This window comes from Mus musculus, chromosome X, assembly GCF_000001635.26.
Source record: "Mus musculus strain C57BL/6J chromosome X, GRCm38.p6 C57BL/6J".
NCBI classification, from domain to species: domain Eukaryota; kingdom Metazoa; phylum Chordata; class Mammalia; order Rodentia; family Muridae; genus Mus; species Mus musculus.
Genome location: NC_000086.7, coordinates 75,342,960 through 75,364,481, shown reverse-complemented (window position 1 = coordinate 75,364,481; position 21,522 = coordinate 75,342,960). Strand labels below are relative to the sequence as shown.

General features: G+C 38.1%; 1 protein-coding gene across 7 annotated transcripts in view; it reads left to right on the top strand.

The window, feature by feature from the left end:
• The window catches only part of F8 (coagulation factor VIII), a 212,395-nt gene that overhangs the window by 18,257 nt on the left and 172,616 nt on the right, over positions 1–21,522 (top strand). For all 7 annotated transcript variants that reach the window (XM_006527790.4, XM_006527792.4, XM_006527791.4 and 4 more), the window contains one exon: positions 10,229–10,441. In XM_006527790.4, coding sequence (XP_006527853.1) covers positions 10,229–10,441 — 213 coding nt within the window. The remainder of the gene's footprint in view (positions 1–10,228; positions 10,442–21,522) is intronic.

Sequence of the window (21,522 nt, the reverse complement as noted above, 5' to 3'; positions counted from 1 at the left end):
TAAATACAGACATCTTTTTTTTTAATGCCCCTTCTAAATATATTTCAAACAGGATGTGCCACTTTTTAAAAGTCTGATCCTCTGTGGTCACAGTGTTGGTCCAGAGATGAACAGTTTATCTATTAATGCTGTCTTTTGGTTGTAGTTGATTGGCCTAGAGGTGAGTATCTTGCCTAACTAAGCTATGCCAAAGGAAAAAAGTTCCCTCCTTTAGGACTTTGAAATTTTTGAGAAAAGATCTACTATTACCAGATAACCCTGTAACTTTTAGGACAAAGTCAAATTATTACTTGGTGGATTTCTTGTGACCCTCCTCCCAATGAGAAATGTCTTGGAAAGTGGGAGTGGGTGGAATGCTGCTATTTTTATTCTAAGCCCCTGTGTTCTCCCTTGTGGAATCAGGCTGAGAATCCTAAAAAACCTATCATGTCAGCCATCCTTTGCCCAAATAATTTTCTAGGGGAGATTATGTCTCATCAAATGAAGATGAATTTGATTTTTAAGGAAAGGACTTTTAATAGTTCCTCATCTCCTTATTATCACATGCTAATAGCTGTTTAGCAGATTAAGATGAGGTCATTAAAATAACATATTTGACCATGGGCTCCACTCTAGCTAGTTTCTGCTTAACCTCATAATATAGGAAAGAGGTGAATGGGTTGCCAGTTGACTCCAATACTGTCAAAATAGTCTATAGCATTTACAAATAAAGGAAATCATTAGTAAATTATTGGAACACATAGTCTATATTATATACCCTAAGTTGTCTGGGCTGGAGAGATGGCTCAGCAGTTAAGAGCACTGATTAATCTTCAGAAGGTCCTAAGTTCAAATCCCCGCAACCACATGATGGCTCACAACCATCCATAATGAGATGTGACGCCCTCTTCTGGTGTGTCTGAAGACAGCTACAGTGTACATAGATATAATAATAAATAAAATGAAATAAAATAAAATAAATCACACCTATAAGTTGTCATTCTGAAGTGGAAAGGTCTTAACTTGGGAATTTTCAAACTAATGTGGCCAAATAGCAAACAAACTTCCTACTCTTTGGAATTTCCTAATGAAAGAGGTGGAATATGAGAAGACTCTTTAATATTAAGAGATATTAAAGAGAGATGACTGTTGCTTCTTGATATGTTTGTTTTTGTAGGTGACTTTATGTGCTTGTGGTTCTCTCCTTTTTGGTTTTGTTGTAAGATGCTTAATATCTTGTCCTTTCTTTGGTGCAAATACCTACCTTTTGTTGGAGTTTTCCTTCTAGGATCCTCTGTATGGCTGGATAGATAGATAGATAGATAGATATATAGATAGATAGATAGATAGATAGATAGATAGATACTGTTTGAATTTGGTTTTTTTCTGGAAAACAAAATTTTGGTTTCTCCATCTATGTTGATTGAGAGTTTTGCTGGGTATAGTATACTGGGTTGGCATTTGTGTTTTCTTAGAGTCTGCATGACCTCTGATCAGGCTCTTCTGGCTTTCATAATCTCTGTTGAGAAGTCTGGTGTAATTCTGATAGGTCTACCTATTTATGTTACTTGACCATTTTCCCTTGAAGCTTTTAATATTTTTCTTTATTCTGTGCATTTAGTGTTTTGATTATTATGTGATGAGAGGATTTTCTTTTCTGGTCCCATTTATTTGGTGTTCTATAGGCTTCTTGTACCTTTATGGCCATCTATTCCTGTAGGTTGGGGAAGGTTTTTTTTTTTGACATTTAAATTTTTATTTATTAACTATTTTCTGTTGGTGCAGTCTTACAATTTTTGACATAGTTAAATCCTACTTTTCCATTGCATAGTATGGTATATAACAGGGAAATAATAGGGAAAGGAAGGAATGGCTTTAAAGAATATCAGAAAACATGTATGATATTCTTTTATCCAGTCCATTTGCAACATGTATTTTTGGGGTAAAAGTATTTATTAGTGTTAGAATTAGCATTGTAGCTAAGTTTCTCAATTTGCTGTCTGATAGGATTTGGTCTCCCTATTATCCAAGCTCATTATCTGAATTTTAATGACTAGGACAAGCAGCCTAATTTAATTGGGAGCTATTTCACAAAGTATTTTCTACTCATTAGACATGACTTTCCTTGTTAAACTGTAAATCCCACACTTATCTAAATGACTAAGTTGTGTTAAGACCCACAATCTTTTCTTCTATAACTAGAAATAACGACTTACAATACAGGTATGTATATATATATATATATATATATATATATATATATATATATATATATATATTATATTAAACCCAGCTGTAACTGTTTAGGAACCATTTTTTTTCCTTTTTAAAGAACTTTTTTTTCCATTTTTTATTAGGTATTTAGCTCATTTACATTTCCAATGCTATACCAAAAGTCCCCCATACCCACCCACCCCCACTCCCCTACCCACCCACTCCCCCTTTTTGGCCCTGGCGTTCCCCTGTACTGGGGCATACAAAGTTTGCCTGTCCAATGGGCCTCTCTTTCCAGTGATGGCCGACTAGGCCATCTTTTGATACATATGCAGCTAGAGTCAAGAGCTCCGGGGTACTGCTTAGTTCATAATGTTGTTCCACCTATAGGGTTGCAGATCCCTTTAGCTCCTTGGGTTCTTTCTCTAGCTCCTCCATTGGGAGCCCTGTGATCCATCCATTAGCTGACTGTGAGCATCCACTTCTGTGTTTGCTAGGCCCCGGCATAGTCTCACAAGAGATAGCTACATCTGGGTCCTTTCAATAAAATCATGCTAGGGTATGCAATGGTGTCAGCGTTTGGATGCTGATTATGGGGTGGATCCCTGGCTATGGCAGTCTCTACATGGTCCATCCTTTCATCTCAGCTCCAAACTTTGTCTCTGTAACTCCTTCCATGGGTGTTTTGTTCCCAATTCTAAGGAGGGGCATAGTGTCCACACTTCAGTCTTCATTCTTCTTGAGTTTCATGTGTTTAGCAAATTGTACCTTATATCTTGGGAATCCTAGGTTTGGGGCTAATATCCACTTATCAGTGAGTACATATTGTGTGAGTTCCTTTGTGAATGTGTTACCTCACTCAGGATGATGCCCTCCAGGTCCATCCATTTGGCTAGGAATTTCATAAATTCATTCTTTTTAATAGCTGAGTAGTACTCCATTGTGTAGATGTACCACATTTTCTGTATCCATTCCTCTGTTGAGGGGCATCTGGGTTCTTTCCAGCTTCTGGCTATTATAAATAAGGCTGCTATGAACATAGTGGAGCATGTGTCCTTCTTACCAGTTGGGGCATCTTCTGGATATATGCCCAGAAGAGGTATTGCTGGATCCTCCGGTAGTACTATGTCCAATTTTCTGAGGAACCGCCAGACTGATTTCCAGAGTGGTTGTATAAGCCTGCAATCCCACCAAAAATGGAGGAGTGTTCCTCTTTCTCCACATCCACGCCAGCATCTGCTGTCACCTGAATTTTTGATCTTAGCCATTCTGACTGGTGTGAGGTGGAATCTCAGGGTTGTTTTGATTTGCATTTCCCTGATGATTAAGGATGTTGAACATTTTTTCAGGTGCTTCTCTGCCATTCAGTATTCCTCAGGTGAGAATTCTTTGTTCAGTTCTGAGCCCCATTTTTTAATGGGGTTGTTCGATTTTCTGAAGTCTACCTTCTTGAGTTCTTTTTTTTTTTTTTTTTTATTTTTATTTATTTTTTTTTCCATTTTTTATTAGGTATTTAACTCATTTACATTTCCAATGCTATACCAAAAGTCCCCCATATCCACCCACCCCCACTCCCCTGCCCACCCACTCCCCCTTTTTGGCCCTGGTATTCCCCTGTACTGGGGCATATAAAGTTTGCAAGTCCAATGGGCCTCTCTTTCCAGTGATGGCCGACTAGGCCATCTTTTGATATATATGCAGCTAGAGTCAAGAGCTCCGGGGTACTGGTTAGCTCATAATGTTATTCCACCTATAGGGTTGCAGATCCCTTTAGCTCCTTGGCTACTTTCTCTAGCTCCTCCATTGGGAGCCCTATGATCCATCCATTAGCTGACTGTGAGCATCCACTTCTGTGTTTGCTGGGCCCCGGCATAGTCTCACAAGAGACAGCTACATCTGCGTCCTTTCAATAAAATCTTGCTAGTGTATGCAATGGTGTCAGCGTTTGGATGCTGATTATGGGGTGGATCCCTGGCTATGGCAGTCTCTACATGGTCCATCCTTTCATCTCAGCTCCAAACTCCGTCTCTGTAACTCCTTCCATGGGTGTTTTGTTCCCAAATCTAAGGAGGGGCATAGTGTCCACACTTCAGTCTTCATTCTCCTTGAGTTTCATGTGTTTAGCAAATTATATCTTATATCTTGGGTATCCTAGGTTTGGGGCTAAGATCCACTTATCAGTGAATACATATTGTGTGAGTTTCTTTGTGAATGTGTTACCTCACTCAGGATGATGCCCTCCAGGTCCATCCATTTGGCTAGGAATTTCATAAATTCATTCTTTTTAATAGCTGAGTAGTACTCCATTGTGTAGATGTACCACATTTTCTGTATCCATTCCTCTGTTGAGGGGCATCTGGGTTCTTTCCAGCTTCTGGCTATTATAAATAAGGCTGCTATGAACATAGTGGAGCATGTGTCCTTCTTACCAGTTGGGGCATCTTCTGGATATATGCCCAGAAGAGGTATTGCTGGATCCTCCGGTAGTACTATGTCCAATTTTCTGAGGAACCGCCAGACTGATTTCCAGAGTGGTTGTATAAGCCTGCAATCCCACCAAAAATGGAGGAGTGTTCCTCTTTCTCCACATCCACGCCAGCATCTGCTGTCACCTGAATTTTTGATCTTAGCCATTCTGACTGGTGTGAGGTGGAATCTCAGGGTTGTTTTGATTTGCATTTCCCTGATGATTAAGGATGTTGAACATTTTTTCAGGTGCTTCTCTGCCATTCAGTATTCCTCAGGTGAGAATTCTTTGTTCAGTTCTGAGCCCCATTTTTTAATGGGGTTGTTCGATTTTCTGAAGTCTACCTTCTTGAGTTCTTTTTTTTTTTTTTTTTTATTTTTATTTATTTTTTTTTCCATTTTTTATTAGGTATTTAACTCATTTACATTTCCAATGCTATACCAAAAGTCCCCCATATCCACCCACCCCCACTCCCCTGCCCACCCACTCCCCCTTTTTGGCCCTGGTATTCCCCTGTACTGGGGCATATAAAGTTTGCAAGTCCAATGGGCCTCTCTTTCCAGTGATGGCCGACTAGGCCATCTTTTGATATATATGCAGCTAGAGTCAAGAGCTCCGGGGTACTGGTTAGCTCATAATGTTATTCCACCTATAGGGTTGCAGATCCCTTTAGCTCCTTGGCTACTTTCTCTAGCTCCTCCATTGGGAGCCCTATGATCCATCCATTAGCTGACTGTGAGCATCCACTTCTGTGTTTGCTGGGCCCCGGCATAGTCTCACAAGAGACAGCTACATCTGCGTCCTTTCAATAAAATCTTGCTAGTGTATGCAATGGTGTCAGCGTTTGGATGCTGATTATGGGGTGGATCCCTGGCTATGGCAGTCTCTACATGGTCCATCCTTTCATCTCAGCTCCAAACTTTGTCTCTGTAACTCCTTCCATGGGTGTTTTGTTCCCAATTCTAAGGAGGGGCATAGTGTCCACACTTCAGTCTTCATTCTTCTTGAGTTTCATGTGTTTAGCAAATTGTACCTTATATCTTGGGTATCCTAGGTTTGGGGCTAAGATCCACTTATCAGTGAATACATATTGTGTGAGTTTCTTTGTGAATGTGTTACCTCACTCAGGATGATGCCCTCCAGGTCCATCCATTTGGCTAGGAATTTCATAAATTCATTCTTTTTAATAGCTGAGTAGTACTCCATTGTGTAGATGTACCACATTTTCTGTATCCATTCCTCTGTTGAGGGGCATCTAGGTTCTTTCCAGCTTCTGGCTATTATAAATAAGGCTGCTATGAACATAGTGGAGCATGTGTCCTTCTTACCTGTTGGGGCATCTTCTGGATATATGCCCAGGAGAGGTATTGCTGGATCCTCCGGTAGTACTATGTCCAGTTTTCTGAGGAACCGCCAGACTGATTTCCAGAGTGGTTGTACAAGCCTGCACTCCCACCAACAATGGAGGAGTGTTCCTCTTTCTCCACATCCTCGCCAGCATCTGCTGTCACCTGAATTTTTGATCTTAGCCATTCTGACTGGTGTGAGGTGGAATCTCAGGGTTGTTTTGATTTGCATTTCCCTGATGATTAAGGATGTTGAACATTTTTTCAGGTGCTTCTCAGCCATTCGGTATTCCTCAGGTGAGAATTCTTTGTTCAGTTCTGAGCCCCATTTTTTAATGGGGTTATTTGATTTTCTGAAGTCCACCTTCTTGAGTTCTTTATATATGTTGGATATTAGTCTCCTATCTGATTTAGGATAGGTAAAGATCCTTTCCCAATCTGTTGGTGGTCTTTTTGTCTTATTGACGGTGTCTTTTGCCTTGCAGAAACTTTGGAGTTTCATTAGGTCCCATTTGTCGATTCTCGATCTTACAGCACAAGCCATTGCTGTTCTGTTCAGGAATTTTTCCCCTGTGCCCATATCTTCAAGGCTTTTCCCCACTTTCTCCTCTATAAGTTTCAGTGTCTCTGGTTTTATGTGAAGTTCCTTGATCCACTTAGATTTGACCTTAGTACAAGGAGATAAGTATGGATCGATTCGCATTCTTCTACACGATAACAGCCAGTTGTGCCAGCACCAATTGTTGAAAATGCTGTCTTTCTTCCACTGGATGGTTTTAGCTCCCTTGTCGAAGATCAAGTGACCATAGGTGTGTGGGTTCATTTCTGGGTCTTCAATTCTATTCCATTGGTCTACTTGTCTGTTTCTATACCAGTACCATGCAGTTTTTATCACAATTGCTCTGTAGTAAAGCTTTAGGTCAGGCATGGTGATTCCACCAGAGGTTCTTTTATCCTTGAGAAGAGTTTTTGCTATCCTAGGTTTTTTTGTTATTCCAGATGAATTTGCAAATTGCTCCTTCTAATTCGTTGAAGAATTGAGTTGGAATTTTGATGGGGATTGCATTGAATCTGTAGATTGCTTTTGGCAAGATAGACATTTTTACAATGTTGATCCTGCCAATCCATGAGCATGGGAGATCTTTCCATCTTCTGAGATCTTCTTTAATTTCTTTCTTCAGAGATTTGAAGTTTTTATCATACAGATCTTTCACCTCCTTAGTTAGAGTTACGCCAAGATATTTTATACTATTTGTGACTATTGAGAAGGGTGTTGTTTCCCTAATTGGGAAGTTTTCTTCTTTGATTTTGTTGAAGACATTTTCAGGTCCTTTGAACTGAGAATCTTCATTCTCTTCTAATCCAGTTTTTCTTATATTTGGTCTTTTCATTGTGTTCTGCATTTCTTGTATGCTTTGGGTTAGGAGTTTTTTATGTTTTGAATTTTCTTTGACACATGTGTCAATCTCTTCTACAGTTTCTTTTACACCTGAGATTCTCTCTTCTATCTCTTGTATTCTGTTGGTGATACTTACATCTGTAATTCCTGACCTCTTTCCTAGGTTTCCTTTTCCAGGTTTACCTCCATTTTGTTTTCTTTTTGTTTATTTTAAGATATATTTATTTATTATTATACATAAATACACTGTAGCTGACTTCAGACGCACCAGAAGAGGGTGTCAGATCACATTATGAGTGGTTGTGAGCCATTATGTGGTTGCTGGGATTTGAACTCAAGACCTTTGGAAGATCAGTCATTGCTCTTACCTGCTGAGCCATCTCTCTCTCCACAAAACTACATTTTAACTGTTTACCAATCTAGTGTCTGTAAAATACCAAATATATTGTTCTAATATTACAAAGTTTGGCTGTCAGCAAGAAAATTTCTTGTATATGAATGCATGAAGATGCAGTTTTAATGTGTCAATTAAGAAACATTGTTTTAAACTTTATCTTTTATAAGTCTGGTTTTTAGGATAGGAATTACATAAAAATATTATCCTAATTTAAAAGTATTCTTAGAGACCTGTTTGGCTCAGCCATGTGTTGTTGCCCAAAATGGCTTTAACCCTTAGTCATTTATTTTTACACCAACTTTCTGTTATCAATATTACAGATTTTAACCATACATCATAATTTATAAGCCAATATTTTATGACTAATACATAGAGACCATAATAAACTTATACATTTTTAAAATTTAATTTAATTTTTTTACGTATTCATTTTATATCCTGCTCACTAACCCCCTCCTGAATGTGTAAGCTAGGCCTAATTAAATGTTGTCTCTTAAAAGAGTTGCCTTGGTGATGATGCCTTTTCACAGTAATGGAAACATAACTAAGACAGAAATTGGTACCAGGAGTGCAGTATTGCTGTGATAGGCCTGACCATATTTTTTGTTTGGAAGAATGTGGATTTGGGGACTTTGGATTTGGAAAAAGGTAGAATGCTTTAATTGGGGCCTTAATGGGCCATCCTATTAGAATTAAGGAACCCATTGGTGCTGAGGGTGATTTGAACCATGAGAGCCTGGCTAAAGAGTTTTCAAAGGAGAAGAATTTTAGTATGTGGTCTAGAGACTGTTCTTATGATATTTTAGAGAATAATGTGGCTGCTTTTTGCCCTTGTCTAAAGTAAATATTCAGATTAATTGTATTGACAAAAGAAGTTTTAAAAAAGCCTAGTGTAGACTTTATCCTGTGGTTCAGTCTTATGAAGAGCATTTTTACCAAGCATAGGATGCTTAAAAAGAAAAAATACAGAATGTATAGTTCAAAGAATAAAGGGGCACCAGGAAGTAGAATACAACTGAATCCTATGTTCAAGGAAGTAAACAAATTAAAGGAGAGGTGAAAGTTGGAGCTGAGACAAAAGGATGGACCATCTAGAGACTGCCATATCCAGGGATCCATCCCATAATTAGCCTCCAAACGATGACACCATTGTATACACTAGCAAGCGTTGGATGAAAGGACCCTGATATAGCTGTCTCTTGTGAGACTAGGCCGGGGCCTAGCAAACACAGAAGTGGATGCTCACAGTCAGCTATTGGATGGATCACAGGGCCCCCAGTGGAGGAGCTAGAGAACATATCCAAGGAGCTAAAGAGATCTGCAACCCTGTAGGTGCAACAACATTATGAACTAACCAGTACCCCAGAGCTCTTGACTCTAGCTGCATATGTATCAAAAGATGGCCTAGTCGGCCATCACTGGAAAGAGAGGCCCATTGGACAGGCAAACTTTATATGCCCCAGTACAGGGGAATGCCAGGGCCAAAAAATGGGAATGGGTGGGTAGGGAAGTGGTGGGGAGGGTATGGGGGACTTTGGGGATAGCATTCTAAATGTAATTGAGGAAAATACATAATAATAAAAATATTTAAAAAAAAAAAGAAAGAGGAAAGTTGTAGAAGAATTTTAATCCAGGAACACAGTTGCTCTGGCAAGGAGTATCCAAAGATACTATCCAGCTAGAATGCAAACATGCCCTGGATTACAGTATGGTGTGGCTAGAATACAGACACACCCTTAGTACATACATTTAATTCCTAACAATGAAGTTGAGGTTATTTTTAAAAGAAAGCAACCATGTTTGAATGTGATGTCTAATTGCAGGGCAGTCCAACTGATGAATCAGAGAAAGATTTAACTGAATATGTCAGATATAGGATATGCCCAACTCACATTAGAACAGAAAGGAAATAGAGGCTACTCAAAGGTAATGAGAGAGAACTGGGTGGTGTGTGTGTATGGCAGTTTTGCTAGAACAGTTTTACAGATGCAGGTTGCAGAGAGAATAAGCAATACACAGGTGAAGACAGAATGCATTAGACAATAGTAAGGAGGCAGAAGATTAGAACATATTACCAAAGTTAGTATGAAGCTAAGTACAACAATTTAATGAGAAGCTAAGAGAAGCCAGATTGAATCAGTCTGGAAGATAGATTGTACAGAGGCTAGAAGCTTCCAGAACTAAGTCTAGGGGTAGTTAGAACGAATCAGTCAGTCTGGAAGATAGATTGTACAGAGGCTAGAAGCTTCCAGAACTAAGTCTAGGGGTAGTTAGAACAGGGAAAGAAATGTTCGGGCTCTGCCTAAGCCATGTATTCACACAGCTTTAGTATATGGTTCTCATCTTATCTCTTTATCAGAGGAAATAAAAGCAAAATTTATAGGTAATAGAAACAAAAAGAGCAATTTTATACCTTCTTTTTTTAGGAGATGAATATGAAGATCAGACAAGCCAAATGGAGAAGGAAGATGATAAAGTTTTCCCTGGTGAAAGTCATACTTATGTTTGGCAAGTCCTGAAAGAGAATGGTCCAATGGCCTCTGACCCTCCATGTCTCACTTACTCATATATGTCTCATGTGGATCTGGTGAAAGATTTGAATTCAGGCCTCATTGGAGCTCTGCTAGTATGTAAAGAAGGTAATTATACTAAAAAATGGAATTGAGATAAGACAGAGGAAGACAAAAACAACAGAATCCATTGATAACTGTGAGTCTTTGAACTCTTTGTTCTGAAAAGGGCTTCTTTTCCCTGGAATTATACTCACAGAAAGGAGAATAATCCACTTTTGAAGGCAGTGATATCCATCCTACATAATCCAAGTGAACACTAGTTTTAGAATATCCAAGATCTACAATAAGATCTCTGTTTCCAAATAATTGCTGCATTTCACCTGAAATCGGTGGGCTATCTCAGCAGGGTTTCTTCTCTCCTTTGCTTTTCAAAAACTTGGCTTTAAAAGTTTCATGGAGGAAAACGCATTTGTGTGTGTGAACAGTGACATATTAACTAATTCAAGTGTGTACTTTGTCAGCAAATGACATACACAAATCTGAGAAATCTCCATTTACTCATATTTTGTTATTCTAAAGATAATCTTGTTTATCTGCTATTTAATTTATAGTTTAATACCATAAACTTATAAAGAAGTAAATTTATTATAATTTTATTTTAATTATTTTGTGTGGAAAATCAGCTTCATTATAACTCTTTGAGTTATCTATTGTTCAATAATTACATAATTTGGTGGAATGAAACAAAATAATATGTTATTTCTCATGGTTTTCTTGAGTGTCATGGAATTTGGAACTGTCTATGAATGCATGATTTATAGTCAAAACAGTGGTCAGAGATGATATCACCTCAAAGGTATTTCATATGACTTAAATCTATGATTAGAAGACTTAACTGAGATCATCTCTACTTGATGTCTTCAGCTTAGGCAATAAAGAAGAGCTAGACATTTTATATGGTCTTAAGAGCCATATAAATGGTTTATATTGTCCATTGGAAGCTGCACTACAACTTCTAATCACTTCTGTTTCATTCTATTATGTCATATAATTAAAACTCATCCATTGTAGGAGGATAGACAAAGAATCTAAAATGTATCGTTTCTGAATAATAATGAGTTTCAGAAGAGGGGAAGAAGACTAAGGTTTATAATTACTTGATTATGACGTAATTTTATTCTTTTTCTTTGTGGATAAATAAAATAAAATTATATATATATATATATATATATATATATATATATATATATATATGGAAAGATCTCTCACAACCATAAATATATTTATAAAATCTCAATTTGCCTTCAATTCACATATACTTATGTAAAAGACAGTAAAAGCGTAAGTATGCAGTTTTAATGCCGAGAAGAACCAATAAAATATTATATAAAAATATATAATAAAATTAAAATAGAGAAATTAAGACATTAAAATGAGGCATAAAAAGAGAAAAAGGAACAAAAATGCACAAAAAAGTATAAAATGATGATAAATTTAGGTCTAAAAATAAGTAATTATCTAAATATAGTAAAACCAAAAACTATCATACTGTATATGAAAACAAAAAACTTTTATATTTTATCTACAAAAAATATATTTCACCTTCTGGTCGGCACCAGCACTGGGTCACCTTGGGCGCAGAGTCAGCAGACACCCCCAAAGTCCCTAGAGGACTCTCCATGCGATCTTAGGACCTCTGGTGAGTGGAACACAACTTCTGCCAGGAGGCAGGTCCAAACGTGAGATATCTGGGCACCTTCCCTACAAGAGGAGAGCGAGCCTGCAGAGAGTGCTCTGACCACTGACACTGAGGAGAGAGCTAGTCTCCCAGGTCTGCTGATAGAGGCTAACAAAATCACAAGAGGAACAAGCTCTAACCAGAGACAACTATAACAACTAACTCCAGAGAATACCAGATGGTGAAAGGCAAATGTAAGAATCTTACTAACAGAAACCAAGACCACTCACCATCATCAGAACCCAGCACTCCCACCTCAGCCAGTCCTGGGCACCCCAACACACCCGAAAAGATAGACCCGGATTTAAAAGCATATCTCATAATGATGGTGGAGGACATCAAGACGGAATTTAATAACTCACTTAAAGAAATACAGGAGAACACTGCTAAAGAGTTACAAGTCCTTAAAGAAAAACAGGAAAACACAACCAAACAGGTAGAAGTCCTTAAAGAAAAACAGGAAAACACATCTAAACAGGTGATGGAAATGGACAAAACCATACTAGACCTAAAAAGGGAAGTAGACACAATAAAGAAAACACAAAGTGAGTCAACGCTGGAGATAGAAACCCTAGGAAAGAAATCTGGAACCATAGATGTGAGCATCAGCAACAGAATACAAGAGATGGAAGAGAGAATCTCAGATGCAGAAGATTCCATAGAGAACATCAGCACAACAATGAAAGACAATGGAAAATGCAAAAAGATCCTAACTCAAAACATTCAGGAAATCCAGGACACAATGAGATGACCAAACCTATGGATAATAGGAGTAGATGAGAATGAAGATTTTCAACGTAAAGGGCCAGCAAATATCTTCAACAAAATTATAGAAGAAAACTTCCCAAATCTAAAGAAAGAGATGTCCATGAACATACAAGAAGCCTACAGAACTCCAAATAGACTGGACCAGAAAAGAAATTCCTCCTGACACATAATAATCAGAACAACAAATGCACTAAATAAAGATAGAATATTAAAAGCAGTAAGGGAAAAAGGTCAAGTAACATATAAAGGCAGGCCTATCAGAATTACACCAGACTTTTCAACAGAGACTATGAAAGCCAGAAGAGCCTGGACAGATGTTATACTGACACTAAGAGAACACAAATGCCAGCCCAGGCTACTATACCCAGCCAAACTCTCAATTACCATAGATGGAGAAACCAAAGTATTCCACGACAAAACCAAATTCACACATTATCTTTCCACAAATCCAGCCCTTCAAAGGATAATAACAGCAAAAAACCAATACAAGGACAGAAACCACGCCCGAGAAAAAGCAAGAAAGTAATCCTTCAACAAACCTAAAAGAGGACAGCCACAAGAACAGAATGCTAACTCTAACAACAAAAAATAACAGGAAGCAACAATTACTTTTCCTTAATATCTCTTAATATCAATGGACTCAATTCCCCCAATAAAAAGACATAGACTAAGAGACTGGCTACACAAACAGGACCCAACATTTTGCTGCTTAGAGGAAATCCATCTCAGGGAAAAAGACAGACACTACCTCAGAGTGAAAGACTGGAAAACAATTTTCCAAGCAAATGGTCTGAAGAAACAAGCTGGTGTAGCCATTCTAATATCGAATAAAATCGACTTCCAACCCAAAGTTATCAAAAAAAAAAAAAAAAAAAGACAAGAAGGGACACTTCATACTCATCAAAGATAAAATCTTCCAAGAGGAACTCTCAATTCTGAATATCTATGATCCAAATACAAGGGCAGCCACATTCATTAAAAAAAAAAAACTTATTGAAGCTCAAAGCACACATTGCACCTCACACAATAATAGTGGGATACTTCAACACACAACTTTCATCAATGGACAGATCGTGGAAACAGAAACTAAACAGGGACACAGTGAAACTAACAGAATAACTGCTGAAACAAATGGATTTAACAGATATATACAGAACATTTTATCCTAAAACAAAAGGATATACCTTCTTCTCAGCACCTCATGATACCTTCTCCAAAACTGACCATATAATTGGTCACAAAGCAGGCCTCAACAGATACAAAAATATTGAAATTGTCCCATGCACCCTATGAGATCACCACGGACTAAGGCTGATCTTCATTAACAACATAAATAATAGAAAGCCAACACTCACGTGGAAACTGAACAACACACTTTTCAATGATACCTTGGTCAAGGCAGGAATAAAGAAAGAAATTAAAGACTTCTTAGAATTTAATGAAAATGAAACCACAACATACCCATACTTATGGGATACAATGAAAGCATTACTAAGAGGGAAACTCATAGCTCTGATTGCCTCCAAAAAGAAACTAGAGAGAGCACACACTAGCAGCTTGACAACACACCTAAAAGCTCTAGAAAAAAAGGAATCAAATTCACCCAAGAGAAGTAAAGGGCAGGAAATAATCAAACTCAGGGGCGAAATCAACCAAGTGGATACAAGAAGAACCATTCAAAGAATCAACCAAATGAGGAGCTGGTTCTTTGAGAAAATCAACAAGATAGATACACCTTTAGCCATACTCACTAGAGGGCACAGGGACAGCATCCTAAGTAACAAAATCAGAAATGAAAAGGGAGACATAACAACAGATCCTGAAGAAATCCAAAACACCATCAGATCCTTCTACAAAAGTCTATACTCAACAAAACTGAAAAACCTGGATGAAATGGACAAATTTCTAGACAGGTACCAGGTACCAAAGTTAAATCAGGATCAAGTTAATGATCTAAACAGTCCTATATCCCCTAAAGAAATAGAATCAGTCATTACTTGTCTCCCAACCAAAAAAAGCCCAGGACCAAATGGGTTTAGTGCAGAGTTCTATCAGACCTTCAAAGAAGACCTAATTCCAGTTCTTCACAAACTATTCCACAAAATAGAAGCAGAAGGTACTCTACCCAACTCATTCTATGAAGCCACAATTGCTCTGATACCTAAACCAAACAAATATCCAACAAAGATAGAGAACTTAAGACCAATTTCCCTTATGAATATCAATGCAAAAATACTCAATAAAATCATCGCTAACCGAATCCAAGAACACATTAAAACAATCATCCATCCTGAACCAGTAGGTTTTATTCCAGGGACGCAGGGATGGTTTAATATACGGATATCCATCAACGTGATACATTACATAAACAAACTCAAAGACAAAAGCCACATGATCATCTCCATAGATTCGGAGAAAGCATTTGACAAAATCCAACACCCATTCATGATAAAAGTCTTGGAAAGATCAGAAATTCAAGTCCCATACCTAAACATGATAAAAGCAATTTACAGCAAACCAGTAAGTTTATATCCAGCTACTTCACCGAAGCTGTTTATCAGGTTTAGGAGTTCTCTGGTGGAATTTTTAGGGTCACTTATATATACTATCATAACATCTGCAAAAAGTGATATTTTGACTTTTTCCTTTCCAATTTTTATCCCTTTGATCCCCTTTTGTTGTCGAATTCCTCTGCTAGGACTTCATGTACAATGTTGAATAGGTAGGGAGAAAGTGGGCAGCCTTGTCTAGTCCCTGATTTTAGTGGGATTGCTTCCAGCTTCTCACCATTTACTTTGATGTTGGCTACTGGTTTGCTGTAGATTGCTTTTATCATCTTTAGGTATGGGCCTTGAATTCCTGATCATCCCAAGACTTTTATCATGAATGGGTGTTGGATTTTGTCAAATGCTTTCTCCGAATCTAAGGAGATGATCATGTGGTTTTTGTCTTTGAGTTTGTTTATATAATGGATTACGTTGATGATTTTCCGTATGTTAAACCATCCCTGCATCCCTGGAATAAAACCTACTTGGTCAGGGTGGATGATTTTTTTGATGTGTTTTTGGATTCAGTTAGCGAGAATTTTATTGAGTATTTTTGCATTGATAATCATAAGGGAAATTAGTCTGAAGTTCTCTAACTTTGTTGGATATTTGTGTGGTTTAAGTATCAGAGTAATTGTGGCTTCATGGAATGAGTTGGGTAGAGTACCTTCTGCTTCTATTTTATGGAATAGTTTGTTAAGAACTGGAATTAGATCTTCTTTGAAGGTCTGATAGAACTCTGCACTAAACCCATCTGGTCCTGGGCTTTTTTTGGTTGGGAGACAAGTAATGACTGATTCTATTTCCTTAGGGAATATAGGACTGTTTAGATCATTAACTTGATCCTGATTTAACTTTGGTACCTGGTACCTGTCTAGAAATTTGTCCATTTCATCCAGGTTTTTCAGTTTTGTTGAGTATAGACTTTTGTAGAAGGATCTGATGGTGTTTTGGATTTCTTCAGGATCTGTTGTTATGTCTCCCTTTTCATTTCTGATTTTGTTACTTAGGATGCTGTCCCTGTGCCCTCTAGTGAGTATGGCTAAAGGTGTATCTATCTTGTTGATTTTCTCAAAGTACCAGCTCCTCATTTGGTTGATTCTTTGAATGGTTCTTCTTGTTTCCACTTGGTTGATTTCACCCTTGAGTTTGATTATTTCCTACAGTCTACTCCTCTTGCTTCCTTTTTTTCTAGAGCTTTTAGGTGTGTTGTCAAGCTGCTAGTGTGTGCTCTCTCTAGTTTCTTTTTGGAGGCAATCAGAGCTATGAGTTTCCCTATTAGAAGTGCTTTCATTGTGTCCCATAAGTTTGGATATGTTGTTGGTTCATTTTCATTAAGCTCTAAGAAGTCTTTAATTTCTTTCTTTATTCCTGCCTTGACCAAGGTATCATTGAGAAGAGTGTTGTTCAGTTTCCACGTGAATGTTGGCTTTTCATTATTTATGCTGTTATTGAAGATCAGCCTTAGTCCATGGTGGTCTGATAGGATGCATGGGACAATTTCAATATTTTTGTATCTGTTGAGGCCTGTTTTGTGACCAATTATATGGTCAATTTTGGAGAAGGTACCATGAGGTGCTGAGAAGAAGGTATATCCTTTTGTTTTAGGATAAAATGTTCTGTAGATATCTGTTAAGTCCATTTGTTTCATAACTTCTGTTAGTTCCACTGTGTCCCTGTTTAGTTTCTGTTTCCACGATCTGTCCATTGATGAAAGTGGGGTGTTGAAGTCTCCCACTATTATTGTGTGAGGTGCAATGTGTGCTTTGAGCTTTACTAAAGTTTCTTTAATGAATGTGGCTGCCCTTGCATTTGGAGCATAGATATTCAGAATTGAGAGTTCCTCTTGGAGGATTTTCCCTTTGATGAGTATCAAGTGTCCCTCCTTGTCTTTTTTGATAACTTTGTGTTGGAAGTCGATTTTATTCGATATTAGAATGGCTACTCCAGCTTGTTTCTTCAGACCATTTGCTTGGAAAATTGTTTTCCAGTCTTTCACTCTGAGGTAGTGTCTGTCTTTTTCCCTGAGATGGGTTTCCTGTAAGCAGCAAAATGTTGGGTCCTGTTTGTGTAGCCAGTCTACTGGACTATGTCTTTTTATTGGGGGAATTGAGTCCATTGATATTAAGAGATATTAAGGAAAAGTAATTGTTGCCTCCTATTATTTTTGTTGTTAGAGTTGGCATTCTGTTATTGTGGCTGTCTTCTTTTTGGTTTTTGAAGGATTACTTTCTTGCTTTTTCTAGGGCATCATTTTCGTTCTTGTATTGTTTTTTTCTGTTATTAATCTTTGAAGGACTTGATTCGTGGACAGATAATGTGTAAATTTGGTTTTGTCATGAAATACTTTGGTTTCTCCATCTATGGTAATTGAGAGTTTGGATGGGTATAGTAGCCTGGGCTGGCGTTTGTGTTCTCTTAGTGTCTGTATAACATCTTCTGGCTTTCATAGTCTCTGTTGAAAAGTCTGGTGTAATTCTAATAGGCCTGCCTTTATATTTTACTTGACCTTTTTCACTTACTGCTTTTAATATTCTATCTTTATTTAGTGCATTTGTTGTTCTGATTATTATGTGTCAGGAGGAATTTCTTTTCTGTTCCAATCTATTTGGAGTTCTGTAGACTTCTTGTATGTTCATGGGCATGTCTTTCTTTAGGTTTGGGAAGTTTTCTTCTATAATTTTGTTGAAGATATTTGCTGGCCCTTTAAGTTGAAAATCTTCATTCTCATCTACTCCTATTATCCATAGGTTTGGTCATCTCATTGTGTCCTGGATTTCCTGCATGTTTTGAGTTAGGATCTTTTTGCATTTCCCATTTTCTTTGATTGTTGTGCTGATGTTCTCTATGGAATCATCTTCACCTGAGATTCTTTCTTCCATCTCTTGTATTCTATTGCTGATGCTTGCATCCATGGTTCCAGATTTCTTTCCTAGGGTTTCTATCTCCAGCGTTGACTCACTTTGTGTTTTCTTTTGTGTCTACTCCCCTTTTTAGGTCTTGGATGGTTTTATTCAATTCTATCACCTGTTTGGTCGTGTTTTCCTGCAATTCTTTAAGGGATTTTTGTGCTTCCTCTTTAAGGTCTTCTACCTGTTTAGCAGTGTTCTCCTGCATTTCTTTAAGTGAGTTATTAAATTCCTTCTTTATGTCCTCTACCATCATCATGAGATATGCTTTTAAATCCGGGTCTAACTTTTCCAGTATGTTGGGGTGCCCAGGACTTTGTGGGGTGGGAGTGCTGCGTTCTGATGATGTTGAGTGTTCTTGGTTTCTGTTAGTAAGATTCTTCAGTTTGCCTTTCGCCATCTGGTAATCTCTGGAGTTAGTTGTTATAGTTGTCTCTGGTTAGAGCTTGTTCCTCCAGTGATTCTGTTAGCCTCTATCAGCAGACCTGGGAGACTAGCTCTCTTCTGAGTTTCAGTGGTCAGAGTACTCTCTGCAGGCAAGCTCTCCTCCTTCAGGGAAGGTGCCCAGATATCTGGTGTTCGGACCTGCCTCCTGGCAGAAGTTGTATTCCACTCATCAGAGTTCCTAAGATCCCGTGGAAAGTCCTCTGGGGACTTTGGGGGTTTCCGCCGACTCTGCGCCCAAGGTGTGTTGGTGCTGGCACCGACCGGAAGGGACTTGTGACCCTGGTCAGGCCGGGTTTTCTGTTTCCCTACGTAATCCTGTCTCGGGTCCCACACGATTGGATTGGAGCAGCAGTTGTGTTCCACTCACCAGAGGTCCCAAGATCCCATGGAGTGTCCTGTGGGGACCTAGAAAGAAACTTCTTAATCTGAAAATATCTTTTTAAAAAAAAATCCCAAAAAACTCCAGGTTAAACCAGGAGTGCTGTTGCATTCCTATAAGCCCAATATTCAGAAGGTAGAAGCAGGCAGATCAGGAATAGGTGGCATCCTTATGACACAGCAAGTTCAAGGCCAGCCTAAAATACATGAACCTTGTCTCAAATGAAATTCTAAAAAAGCAGCAGCAATATACAGTTAATCTTACAGTGATGAAAAACTAAATGTTTTCACATTAAGACTTGGAACAATACTCTCTATTCTTACTTGATAAAACATTGGAAGTCTTCCACTAACATAATATTAAACATAAATTGCAATTTCATTGTCATAAAACATTTTTAGAAAACATAGTTGATCATGTATAAAAGTCCAAGAGAATTTTTAAATAAAACTACTATAAATAACAGTATAGGCGATTTGCAGGACTCAAGATCAACATAAAAATCAGTTGTATTCAACAGACTATCAAAGAATAATTAGAATCAAAAATATAAAACCTTAACAAAACAAAACATGTAATTGCATGTAAAATCAAAACCACAAAATATAGGTGAAAGAAATCAAGAAGACTCAAGAGAAGAAACACACTATGCTCTCATTGGATATACTGATTAGTTTTTTTTGTCAACTTGAGATGAACTAGGGTCATACAAGAGAAGGAAGCACAATAGAGAAAATGCCTTCATAAGGATGGACTGTAGAGCATTTTCTTGATTAAAGATTAATATGGGAGGACCTAACCCATTGTGTGTGGTACAACCCCTGGTGGTCCTAGGTGCTATGGGAAAGTGGCTGCACAAGGTATAGGGATCAAGCCAGTATGCACTGTTCTTCTATGCTGCTGCCTGTTTCAGTTTCTGCCTCGATGTATTTTGCCTTGAGTTCCTGCCCTGACTTTCTTCAGTGATGGACTACAACTGTAAGCTGACTACCCTACCTACTTTTGATCATTGTGTATATCATAGCAATAGAAAACAAATTGTAACAGTGGGCTAAAAGATTCAACATACTAACGATATTTGTTCTCCCCAATGTACACATATAATGCAATTACATGTGTACATTAGCTTAAGTATAGCTTTTGTTAATATACACAAATTGACTCTAAAACTTTTACAGAAGGTCAATTGCTAAGTTAGTTGAATATATTTTGCAAAAGAATAGTTTATTAATCACTCAACCCAAATTTATAACTTTCTATACAGCTACACTATTATGACACATTTGTCAAAAGTTATGAAACAGAATAGATAGGAGAGTAGATCTACAAAAAAATATGCCAAAATGGATTGGTATAACTTTCTGTACAGCTACACTATTATGACACATTTGTCAAAAGTTATGAAACAGAATAGATAAAATAGATCTACAAAAAATATGCCAAAATGGATTGGTATAAAATACAATCAATGGAGAAAGGGGAACTTCTATAAATGGTGTTAGAATAACTAGATAGCCATACACAAAAAAATGAACCAGAACCTAAACCATACTCCTTATACAGGTATTAATTCACAAGATATTAGTCTTTTTTATTTCTTTATTCACTTTATATCTCGACCGTAGACCCCTCCTGTCCTTCCTGTCCCACCCTCCCATAAGTATCAACCCTCCCTGGCATATCAAGCCACAGCAGGAGTAAACTCATCCTATCCCACTGAGGCCAGACAAGACAGTCCAGCTAGAGGAAGGAGAGCCAGAGGCAGGCAACAGAATTAGAGACAGCCCCTGCTCTAATGGTTAGGGGACCTACATGATGACCAACCTACACATATGCTACATATGTCCTGGGGGACCTAGGTCCAGTCCATGCGTGCTTTTTGGTTGATGGTTCAGTCTCCATGAGACCCCATGGGCCTAGGTTAGTTGGCTCTGTAAGTCTTTTTGTAGTGTCCTTGACCACTCCAGTTCCCTCAATCCTTCCCCTGACTCTTCCACAAGTTTCCACAAAGTCTGCCTGATGGTTGGCTGTGGGTCTCTGCATCTGTTTCCATCAGCTACTGAATGAAGCCTCTCAGAAGACACTTATGCTAGTCCTGTCTACAAGCATAGCAGAGTGTCATTAGTAGTGTCAGGGGTTGACTTTCTCCTATGGGATGGATCTCAAGTTGGGCCAGACATTGGCTGGCCAATCCCTCAATTTCTGCTCCAACTTTATCCCTATATATCTTGTGAGCAGGACAAATTTTGAGTTGAAGATATATAGGTGGGTTGGTGTCCTTATCACTCTTCTGGAAGTCTCCCTTGAGTACAGGAAATGACCACATCAGTCTCCAATTTCCCAACTGCTAGGAGTTTCAGCTAGTTCTCTGCCATAGATTCCTGAAAGCATCCCCTGTCCCACGTCTCCAGCTCATCCTA